The sequence below is a fragment of the Candoia aspera genome, chromosome 7 (assembly GCF_035149785.1).
Source record: "Candoia aspera isolate rCanAsp1 chromosome 7, rCanAsp1.hap2, whole genome shotgun sequence".
In the NCBI taxonomy this organism is placed as follows: Eukaryota; Metazoa; Chordata; class Lepidosauria; order Squamata; family Boidae; genus Candoia; species Candoia aspera.
Window position 1 is genome coordinate 41,653,824 of NC_086159.1, and position 12,286 is coordinate 41,666,109.

At 38.8% G+C, this 12,286-nt stretch overlaps 1 protein-coding gene across 1 annotated transcript in view; it reads left to right on the top strand.

Annotated features, from left to right (window-relative positions):
- The first annotated feature begins 1,089 nt into the window (after positions 1-1,089).
- The window catches only part of LIN7A (lin-7 homolog A, crumbs cell polarity complex component), a 28,816-nt gene continuing 17,619 nt past the window's right edge, over positions 1,090-12,286 (top strand). The window contains 3 exon segments of the mRNA XM_063309000.1: positions 1,090-1,119; positions 1,122-1,179; positions 10,293-10,411. Coding sequence (XP_063165070.1) covers positions 1,090-1,119; positions 1,122-1,179; positions 10,293-10,411 — 207 coding nt within the window.

Below are 12,286 nucleotides of genomic sequence, written 5' to 3' on the forward strand. Positions count from 1 at the left end.
GGCTCATATTTCTCAGATATGTATAGTTATATATCTCATTGTCCCTTCCTGCCAGACACTTCTGATCCTTTCTTTTTCTTTCTCATAATTTCCACTCATACTGATATGCATTTATATGTGAATATCAAATCCAATGGGACTGTTAAAAAAAATCCCATAACCTTTAAAAATGGGGAGAGTTTTCATGTATCTATGTATGTGCGTGTGCATGTGTTTTGATAAATTCACTTGAGTTACCTGGAGCTAGCTGCTCTACCTGTGCACAGTGGAGTGAGTTGTGATATTCATTACTGCTCTCTGCTTGTGGTAATTCTTGGCAGCCTGGATGAAATGAGTTACTTGATCGCTTGCTGCTGAAATGTCACAGGTGGACTTGCTGGCAAGGGCAACCTCCTGAAGTTCTTTGATGTCTAATCTTGTTTCCAGACGGTTTCCAGTTCTCATGTTGGGTAGTAAATACTTCAGGAAGGGGTGGGTAGGCGAGTAGCTTCTTCTTTTTGCTTCCCTCAGTGTTTCTCTACCTGATATACCTTCAGGCATGATAGAGGACCCCCATCCCCTCCCTTTCCAGGCTAATATAGGGGGAATTGGGTTGCAACAGGTTGCAATAAGCTGAGCTGCCCTGCTACCTTATCAGGCTCGCTGGCCCAGTTGCTTGGTTCATCTCAGGTTACCTTCTTCTTGCCTCGTTAGCACCTGCTTGAGGCAAACAGCGATGCTTGACATAATAAGGATGCCTCAGCCTAAGGAGACCTGCAGAACGGCTCCAAGCCTCTCGGTTTCTTTGAGCTGCCTTGCGCCTTTGCACACTCAGCCGTTGCCCAGGGATGCAAATGGCCTCGCGATGACCCAGCCTCCGCCCCCCTTTACCAACAGGCCGTTCCCCGCGTCAGACCACCGCCTTGTGGTGCGGCGGCGGTGCACATTGCCTTGATCGCGGCATTCTCCCACCTCTCTCCCATCTCTCTCTCTTTCTCACTCACACCGTGTTTACGCATCTCCCCGTTGCCCACCCCGTCCTCCTCCCTCCCCCTCCTCTCTGTAGCCCCTCCTTAGTCCCCCTCCCGCTCCCAATCACACTCCAGCCTGATGCTGGAGCCCAGCGTCATTTCAGCTTCAGCCGAGCTGCAGACATGGCGACGACGCTGACAGTGGTCCAGCCGCTCACTCTGGACAGAGGTAAGTGCTGCGCTGGGCGCCACGGTCTTACGTCCGCCTTCCCTCGCTTTCCTCCACCTTTTCGATGGCAGCATCGGAGGATGCTTTTGTAGCTGGATGTGGTGTCAGTCTTGCTGCTGCCATAAAAGACTCCCCCTCAAGAGCCTTCGCCACGTTGGACTCCCTGGAGGCAACTCCATGAAGGAGCAATAGATTGCCCAACCGGCGGCAACACGTTGAGGTTCAACCGCCGGCCGGCCGCCTGCGTTCTCTTCCTCGCCCCGTGCCGGACGGGAAGCGCGGGGACGAATAGACAGCCATCAGCCGAGTGGGACACGCTCTTGCGCCTCCAGATCAGTACGGCGGACTTGAGGCGTACGAACAGGGTGGCGGTAGTGAACGAGAAGGGAAGGACAAGGAAACTTTATTACCAAGCTGGGTGTCCGCGTGCAAATTTGGAGGAGCAGGATTAGCACCGCGGAGGGTCAGCAGCAAGATCAAATTTCCTGGAGACCTTGGAGTTGCTTTTGCCAACATGGCAGGTTTGGAAGGCAAAGAACTGTCACTACAAATAAATACAGCCCCCCCCGCAACTGTCAGTCTGTAATGTGGGGGAGACGCATGTTCCACACCTAAAGAAAGGGGGAAACTGGGAGAGGAGAGCATTTGTACTTTTAGCACTGTTTCACACAGTAGTACAAAAAGATGTTTATTAATCTGATTTCCCTGACTTTGAGTTTTAAGACTTGGTTACTAATGGCTAGCATCCGCTTGTATACTGTTATCTATAACTACTTTCTGTTGATATATTATCCCTTGTGGTGGAAATGCTATGGATTACTTTTTGCTGTTGACTGTGGGGAGTTATCAACCAATCCCCTTTTCTTTTTTCATTCAATAGGTTCACCTGAGATGAGGAAAGTCTCATAGATTTGCAAAACTAAAATCTCAGTTGCAGTCTTTATTGCATGCTATTGATAGCAATTCATTTGCAGATGCCTTGATATAAATATACACATTCTAAAGCTATCAGAATGTTTGCAGTCCACATTTCTGAATGAAAATAGAAGCTGGCAGTTTGGCTGGAATCGAATCCTCACATACTTTTTTTTTTTTAAGAGTAGTATGTAGATTGAGGACAATTCCAAAAGATGATGAAACTGAGGGACTAAAGACTAGATGAAGCAGTGGAGTGGAATGAAACAAGAGCGGGTGGAAGAGACAGAGATGTGAAAAAGACATTTCAGTGCAAGTATGGGACTGAAATTTCCATATTTGTCTCTTTAGAACTGCATTTTTCTAGCCTTTCCTTTTTCTAGGTTGCTCAGGACATTGGTTCTCCTGTCCCCCCTTTTATATTAAGTTAGGTTGAGAAAAAGTGTCTGGCTCCAGATTATCCAATGAGCTTCATGGCCACATGAGAAATTTAATATAGGTCTCATTGCCCACCTGGTACCCTGTAGGTATATATTATAACTTCCACACACAAGTGGACTATTTGTTGCTGCACAATTATCAGAATGGCTTTGATGGATCAGGCCAAATGTCTACAGGTATCTAATTTAACATTAGGTTAAATTAGTGTTAATCAGCTCTATTCAAGTGGAAAGCCAGACAAAGGATGACATAATACCTTCCTTTCACTCACATTTTCTAGCAAGTCATCTCAAGAGGCATTCTGCCTCCATTATTGGAGAAAATATATACCCAGCCATGATTTAAAGCTGTTGGTAGTTTTATTCATGAATTTATTAAACATCCTTTTAAGTTGGTCCATGTTATCTTGTGGCATTTAATTCCATAGGTTATATGAAGAAGTACTAACTTTTCTGAATGTCATGCTATGCAGGTTCATTGGATAAGCCCAGATTCTAATATTTTGAGACAGAGGAATAGAAAGCTCTTAGGAATTATACTTTCACATACTTCTCTTTGTGGTTGTAGTTAAATTGTACAGTCAAAAAGATTTCATTTGGAGGAAAAAAAAATTTTTTTCCTAATGCAAACCCAATTCTCTATTTGGCCTAAGAGAACACTTTGCTTTATTAATGTAGAATATAGGAAAGAAAAACAATTTGTTTGCTTTTTAGTACTACTTGTTACCTGTGTGACCCAAGAAGTAAGTTCCATTGATTTTAGTGGAACTAACTCCCTGGTAATATAAGTAAGATTGCCATCTTAGTAAATGACATAAATTATATCCAAGAGCCTTAAAACATTTCTTTTTTAATCCAAATATAGTGTGACTGAAAGCTTCCTAAGAACTCTTAAAAGTATCCTTAATTTTTAAGTAATTAAACTAAGTGCCATGGTTATAAATATATTATCTGTAAATGAGAATTACAACAAATCCCAAAATTCTTGCTTTACCCTCAGTGTAAAATTCAACTTCCCAGTATAAATTTGGACAGCTTGTTGGATTCTAATGAAGAAGAACCCTGGAATTTTTATATTGCCCAAGCTTACTTAAAATTCAGTTCTGAAATTGGCAAATTCATAGTAGATAATCCAAAGAGACAAAAGTATAAAGTGTTAGCAATAGAAAAAGGACCATTGACAAAAAGGAAGGATGTATATTTCTACCAAATAGTTAGAAACTCAGTGTGTAATCTGCAGTTCCAACCCAGTGGACTACTTTAAGCAGGATAAATTATTTCTTAGCAAAAGGCTGAACAGATGGCAATCCATTAGGAAGCATAGATTTTTTTTCCAAAGGAAAGTATTGCTACCACATAGTCATTACCCTTTGCATTTCTAATCTTTATTCTTTAAAAACTAGATAGATCTGAATTTACACCTAACTTTTTATTTTACGTGTTTAAGTTGCAACTGCAACTTTAATGAGAATGTAGAAAAAGTGGTGAATAACAGCTATGCAAGAGTAGAATACAAATATAAATAAATAAAACACCAGGGAGAAAAGCTGTCCTTAGTTACATAAACTTATCACAAAATATAGTACATGTTATTTAGATCAGAATTTAATATTGATATTATATTAAGTAATTTTAATTTTAAGCTACTTAAAATCTCATATGAAATTGAAAATAATTGTTCATTAAGAAATGCATTTGCATAATAAAATAATTATCACATAATATAAGTGAAATGAAATGAAAGCATATATATTTGAAAACAGCCATGAACAAACCTTGCAAAATATGTAGCCTTAACCATTTATAAAGAGATGTTTCTTCTCGCTAATGCACCTTGAGAGACACCTCTCTGAATGCTTTTCACAGTCCTGATAGGGAAGGTGGAGGACAGAACATTTCTGCAGTATGTCCAGGGTAGAAAATTCTCCATATGAATTCAGTAAGATCTTTTCCTTGTAAACGTGATTAGAAATGCTACTAATGTTGATCCTGTTGCAGCCTTGGTACCCAGTAAATCGTATATGTTTATGGATCACCTATGGGCTTCCAGAGGAAAGTTAAAGTTCTGATTTACATCCAGTACAGTAATCTCAACAGACCATACCTCCAATGCAGTTACAACGATGCTTGTGTTTAGAAAACCAAACTAACAGGAAACGATCTAATATAAAAAGCACTGTAATATAAAACAGAAAATTGCTGCTCCTCAAAATAAACAATGTCAGAGTGGAAGAGACAGGGAAAAGAATTTGAACAACTTACTTAAAGGTAGCATTTTGATTACACAGTTAAAGAGGAAAACAGCAGGAAAATTTCTAGGAGGCCTGGCCCTACATTGTTTCTCCTCACTCGTTCTCTCTTCCTCTCCCCTCTACTCATAGCTGCACATAGAAGAATCCCACTCATATCTCAGTAGTAGTAGGACCAGTTTTGTCTTGCCTCAGATGCTAAATGTGATCTCATGTTGTTTGTTCTTAGATAGGAGACAAACAAGGAATGCCAGGGGTGAATGCTAGACTTCTAAGTGAAAACAGCATCCCAAAAGAAGACAACGGGAAACCATTTAATGTATTGCTGCCCAAAAAACTAATGTGGATGTATCCATGAAGTCACCAAGAGTTGAGTTTGACTCAAAGCAGACTTTACTTAACCACATGGAGATATGGTTTAAGTGGAATAACACAAGCCCAGTGGAAAAGGGTCGATAGGTTTCACTTTTCCCCATAGCCTCTTATGAAACGGGAAAAATTGCACTGACACGCCTACAACACTGAACCAGGCTAATCAGAATTACAGATGCAGGGACAAGTGATAGATAAATGATTGTCTCTTCCAAATCCTTTTCAATCTAGTCCACTCTCCCTTGCTGATTATCAATAACTTCTGACAGTTTTCCCTATAGACGTGATTATTGTTGCCACCCTTTAATCATCTATTTATGTACTCCAGTTGAAAGATTTTTCATACAAACTTTAACCAAGGGAGTGTGCAAACTTCTGGAAACCATACAAAATGATAGCTTTTAGGCTGTAGTTAACTAAATACATATAATTTAGTTTAGTGAAAGCTCTTTGTGTCATGTTCACTGTTTCAATGTGCACTGTACATCGTAACGTTTCACATGCCATGGTTCATTTCAATGGAATGTGTTTGGGTTATATGCTCTGCTCAAGGACTTTTCCCGCGGACCATCAGAAGCCGCTAGGAGCACTTGGGATTGTGAGCCTGGGAAGATTCTACGGGGGGAGGGATCTCGTTTGTACGAGGGGTTTTTAGTTTGCATTTGGCGCGCTTTTCCCATTCTCAGCTTTCTTTGTGATCCTGCATACTATTCTTTAATAAATCAGATATCTTTATGAACCTGTTCATGAGTCTGATGGTGTTTTAGGATAGGCAATCATTACCCTTTGGTTTTGATTAAAAGTTAGCAAAAAGCTACAGTATGTTCTCAATAGCTGTTACTAATATATGGGATGTGCATGTTGGTAGTAAATGGAATCTCTCTCTCTTTGCCCCAAAATATTTTACAGAAATCAACCATTATTTGGATCTCATTTGTGCAAATAGTATTCTAGCCTTGTGTCATCTCTTCCATTTTTTAAATGATCATTTGCTGTCATAATTTTATTGGAAAGAGATGCAAGACTTTACCATAAGTGTAGAGAAGATCTATATTAAAAGATCTGGGTTGAAGACCTGAATTACCATTCCTCTGATAAAAAGCACATCAGCTCCCAAATCTATCCACTTCCCACTCCATATCATCATGAATCCCACTAAAATAGTTATATTAGTTTAAGATTGTGATGATGTAACACAATTGCTTTGTTACTGTCACTTTGTCACTGAAACACTGAGTTTTTCTGGTGTAATGAATGTTGTAAGAACCCTATTTCATAAGAATAGCAACTTTGTAAGATTGTAATGTAAACTTTTGTATTCTATTTTTCGTCAGCTGTAATACGATAAAAACCACACTGTATTTTTTTCATTAATAGTGACTTTTACATATGTTATCCAAAATTTGCATTAAATTGTTTAAAACTAATGAACTTTTCACTAGTATAAATAAGGTGAATCTCAAGCACATGAACTTCTTTGTGTAATTCTTGTCAGCACATAGCCTCTTAAGACAGCACAAAATGACTTATTCCTTTATTATTCCTTTATTATGTAGAATATATAATGGAAGATTTAATCACTTTACAGTTTAATCTGAGAAGCATTACCATTTAGCCTGCACAGACCTATTCTGGCAGAGCTAGGAATGTGCAGCATATAATGAACTAGGAGATTGAATTGTGGATGTTCCAGGGTTTAAGGGATTTGGAATACATAAGATCATCTGACATATAGTGGGTAAGACTGAATGATCTATATACTGTACTACTAAAACTCTTTTGTCTGCCTGTTTGTAACCTTCAGTTGGGTGAAACAGTGCATCATAGGGCAACAATTTTGAACCAAGGTACGTCAAATGGGCTAATTTACAGAATGCGTCCAAAATCCCAGACCCATTACTCCCATGGGACTGAAATTTGGCAAAGTTGTGGCCTCTTCAGCACCACTGTGCCTTCTGACTATACTTCCCAGAAACCCATGTTGCATGGTGCAAGGGAAGATGGGAGGGGTGTATCTTTGCCCTCTTTCCCACCTCCCTCTGGCCCCTGTACCCAATCAGCTGGCAGCAAGGCCCAACAGGTACAGTTTCCAATGGCTGCATTGGAACTGAGGTCGAAATTTGAAATCTCTTAATGGTGGTGGAGGGAAGGATGAGGGAGTGACTCAGATGCTTGCTGGTGAGGTAGGGCTGGCTGGGGGATGTCGGGGGTCCTGGACAGAGGGGACCTGTGGGGACACGCCGAGATGGGAAATGGTGGTGCAGTTTTCCTCGCTGTCTGCAGCTCATGCTCCCACTGCATTTTTGCCCACCCATGGTCATTCCTTTGTTCAAAGTGGCAGGCAGTTCCACTGGTCAGTTGAGGAAGAGGAAGAGTGATTTCCAATGCTCTGTGCCAGCTTCCCACTAGCAAAGTCAATGGGGAAACCAGCTGGAAGTCAGAAGTTGCTCCCACTCCCACTGTTTTTTTGCCTGCCTGTGCTCATTCTGTTTCTCTGTTTAGATAAGGAAATATCTCTGAAAGGATGACCCAATGGGTCACAGGTTGTCTAGTAGAATATAACAAGCATTAACTGAGAATAGAGAGGAGCTGTGTATATGAAAAAGAGCAAAACATGTAAGTAGCCACAGCCCAGCTAGTAAAGTCATTGAGTACCAATGTATCAAGTCCAAATTTAGTTATGTTAGTTCAGAATCAGTGAAATAAGTGATAATTTAGCCATGCGGTGGCGCTGCGGGTTAAACCGCTGAGCTGTCGATCGGAAGGTCGGCGGTTCGAAACCGCGCGGCGGGGTGAGCTCCCGTTGCTCGTCCCAGCTTCTGCACACCAAGCAGTTCGAAAACATGCAAATGTGAGTAGATTAATTGGTACCGCTTCGGCGGGAAGGTACGGCGTTCCGTGAGTCATACTGGCCACATGACCCGGAAGTGTCTATGACAACGCCGGCTCCAAGGCTTTGAAACGGAGATGAGCACCGCCCCCTAGAGTCGGACACGACTGGACTTTACGTCAAGGGAACCTTTACCTTTACCTTTACCTATCAGCCCCATTGATTTGAATGGGTTTGCTCTGAGCATTTGGAACCATTCCAAATATATAATTATGAGTGGTAAAACTTAGTGTCCTAAAATATATGCATATGTACCAGTACTTTTACAGTACCAAGAGATACTAGGCATACTATAAGCCATTCTATGAAGATAGTCTTTAAAAAAATAACTATTTTTCATTAGTTATTAAATGCAGCTATGTACAGAATGAGGTTATGGCCTCATAACTGCAGTCCCTAACTGAACTTTCAAACAGCTGTTAAGATACAGTGTAAGCAGAAAAGGAGGCGGGAAAGAACATGGCTAACAGGAAAGCCAAAGAAATTAATATAAGGGTAGTTGCTTTGATGAAATACATTTGTTCATTAAAAACATTTCTATCAACTTTAAGTTACATAGATGAAAATAGTGAAAAAATTCATGCATACAAATTATTGCTTGGAAAAGCAATGCCAGCAAATTACAGATATTTGTTGTATCAATTTTAAACTTACTTCCTTTTTTGTATAAAGAGTACAATTCCATATTGCTGCAGCTATACTTATCATCATGCTGTCCATTAATTTTTAATCAAATGTATAACTTGTAAACAAGGCAAATGAGAAACTGAGCTGAATTTCATCTTAAACCATTAAGGCATTAATACAAGGGAGGAGGACACTAGAAGGATGCAAACATGTTAAAAATCTTTTTTCTTAAAGTTATCCTAAAACATTTGAAAGGCTTTTCACTATACTATTTTAACTTACACAGCTCAGCAATGTCTTCATCCTATAAATGCAGATTACTTTTGAATAGAATGGATATATCAAATATAAAGAATAGAAAGATAAACCTGACTAAATTATTCAGATGAAACATTTGAATGAAATGAACATTCAAAATTAATGACACAATCCTAAACTGCAAATATAACTCCCAAGCTAGAACACCATACACATTCATGGGCTCTGTCTGTCTTCTAATTCTTACTATTTTTCTTTCCTTCCACTTTTGACAGAGTATTTCAGTGGATTTGCTTTTAATTCAGGCACTGGCATTAAAGACTCTGGTTGGTCACCTGAGTTGGTTTTCTTTTTTCTTGATTTTTTCTTGAGTTTGTATAATAATTGGAATAATGAAAAAATCTTCACAAATGCTATTAACATCTCTAGTCAACTGACCAACTTCATATAAATCCCAAATGCAATTGCAGAACTCATTGAATGGAATGTCAGACTAGAAATTGCCTTACACAGACAACCATGTCTGTAAAGCCCTTCTAAAAGAATGCTATCCTGATAAGGAGCCAACATAGGAATCTCAATAAGAAGCCATGTCAGGCTACCTTTATTTATTTTTATACAGTGACTGGTTTAGTAGATCACAGGGATGCTGTAGATGTAGTGTATTTTGATCTCAGTAAATCATTTGACAAAGGGTTTCATTATATCCTTTGCTATAAGATGAATAAATATAGACTACAAGCACTGTACACAGGTGTATATTAACTGGCTGCTACCAGATCCAAATCATGTTCATAAAGGGAAGGAAATATCAAATGGCATCTCTGGGCTCCATCTTCATCCCAGTGCTGTTCAGCATCTTTTGAATGAACCAGAGGATGAATAGAAGGGATGCTCATCAGATTTGTAGATGATTAGCTAACAATTTAGAGGACAAAAATCACAATTCAGATTGACCTATTTGAAAGACTGTGATGCACCAAATTGAATAAAATACATCCTATCATCCAGCTGTGACAACTCCCATTCCACACTGAATACATTTCCTGGCTTTGTTTTCTATGGACAGATTAGGATTATAGTTCTGGATGGGCTGGAGTTAGATTCTGAGAAGCTTAGGGTTTTGCAGGTTGTGGGCATAGAATTAATTAATTATCTAGATAACTGACTATAGGAAGAACAGAATTGCAGAACTGAAATTTATCACAGTAAAGAAAAAAAGTTAAATTAATTCTGGATGGTAAAAACTCACTAAATATTGCACTCTATGCTATTTTAGCTGAAACAATCTCTCTCTCTCTCTCTCTCTCTCTCTCTCTCTCTCTCTCTCTCTCTCTCTCTCTGACTTTTTGCCTTATTCAGATATTGCCAGAGCAATTGAACTACTGGAGAAACTTCAAGAATCTGGAGAATTACCAGGACACAAGTTACAGTCACTTAAAAAAGTACTGCAGAGTGAGTTTTGTACAGCTATCAGAGAGGTATGGTAATAAATTTCTGGCAAAACATTCTGTATGGGGGGGAATGGAAAGGCTACTGCTTTTAATGCAGAGAGAGTGAACAAACCATTGCACATACTTCTGTACCATGCCAATAAGTGAATATTGCTCTATGGAGTTTCTGGAAGTCATTGGCATGCATCCACAATCAATGCTGCAATAATAAAAATAAAATTTTGCATAAAAACTACATGAGGTCTGATCTGACATAAACAGTATCCAGACTCCAGAATATTTTCTATTGAGGTTTTAGGGGATAGCATTACATCATATATGGAGTGGAGGCAGAGGAGAACAAAGCAGGTAATGTATATAGTTATTATTTGATTCATCCTGCAGTCTTATTGTCCTAGAGTGCTGTGTGGTTCCCAGAGTCTATAGTGTTTGTTGGAGCCACCACTCTGAAGACAGGGAGAGAGTTCAAGAGGGAAATCCAGTCCAACCACATAGAACTGTGGCCAGTGCCTCAACATCATGGCAGGCACATTCTGAGAATGTTAGAGGTCGCAGACAAATGTTGCCTACACCACTGGACTGGTATGCCCAGAAAACCTGATTATCAACATAAGCTTAAATATGTTTACTAGAAAATAAAGCCCACTAAGACCAAGGGAGCTTATTCAGTTGCAACCCATAGGAATTTGGTATTGCAAATTTATAACGTTTTCTATAAAAAAAATCATTTTGATTGTAACCCTTCCTTATTTTTAAGCAATGCTGATATATTTTACTACATATAGGAACCTTCTTAGAAAGACAAGTACTGTCTGTTTTTTGTAAGTACTTATCTAAATATTTTTTTTAAATGAAAAAATGCCCTATTATTTTGTTAGAATAATTAAAACTGTTTTAACTGAATAATCATGGCATTACTAATGTACTAACTTGTAGTCAGTGGCTAAACATGAAAGTATTTATTTCAGTGATTTACATGTGCATCAGAGAACCACTTTTCCCTTTTCCCTTAAATTAAACCAAGGCAATTACAATACATAGATTGAAACAGTATCCCCAATTTAAAAAACCTCTTGATTGCTTGAAAAAAGTAAGGTTGGTAACACAGAGTCTCTGGGTACCAAAACGTTTTTACAAGCAGAAGCAGGATCCATAGAAATTCAATTAATATCTTTTTAAAACAAATAATACACATATCTTATGAAATGTCAGTGCTCTTGTATGAAAACCTACAATATCACAGGGTGAGATTTCAAAAATCTTATGAGATTTTGTGGTTTTATGAGATTTTGGCGCTTTTTTTTACTTTTTTTAATTTTTTTGTGTCCCTCTTTGGTCCATAGTACATACTGTAGAAGAGTTACTGAACTCTTTTATAAACAATATTATTCAATGCTTTAGAGCAGATACTGTAATAAAGCCCTTAAATGAATCAGCCAAATACTTCAGATTGATGAGAGAATGTATATAAGTTAGTATCCATATCAGAAAGCTTTGATACCTCAGTGATATTGCTTAAATACAATTCTTATATGTGGAAAAAGCAGCAACCTACATATAGCAAAACTGAGGAAACCAGAAAATTATTTAAACTAATATTCACTATTGATTGAATGAACTAAAAGCTATTTAATCAGAGCTTGACAAGGTAGTTGACAACTGACTATTTTTTAAAGAGAGCTGATTTTTTTGTTCTCCACAAGGAACAAAACCATCTAAAGGAATCTTTGCAGAACAGTCTGTGAAACTGCTTTCCTCCTCAACTCTGCCTTTGCAGAACTAGTGCAGAAAATGAGGATATATGTTCTTTTTTCCCTTCCCTTCAATCTGCTTATTAACTTTCAAAATCTTTTTCTTTGATGGTGGGAGGGGAAATCGCACTGCCCACTCCAGGACTAGCTG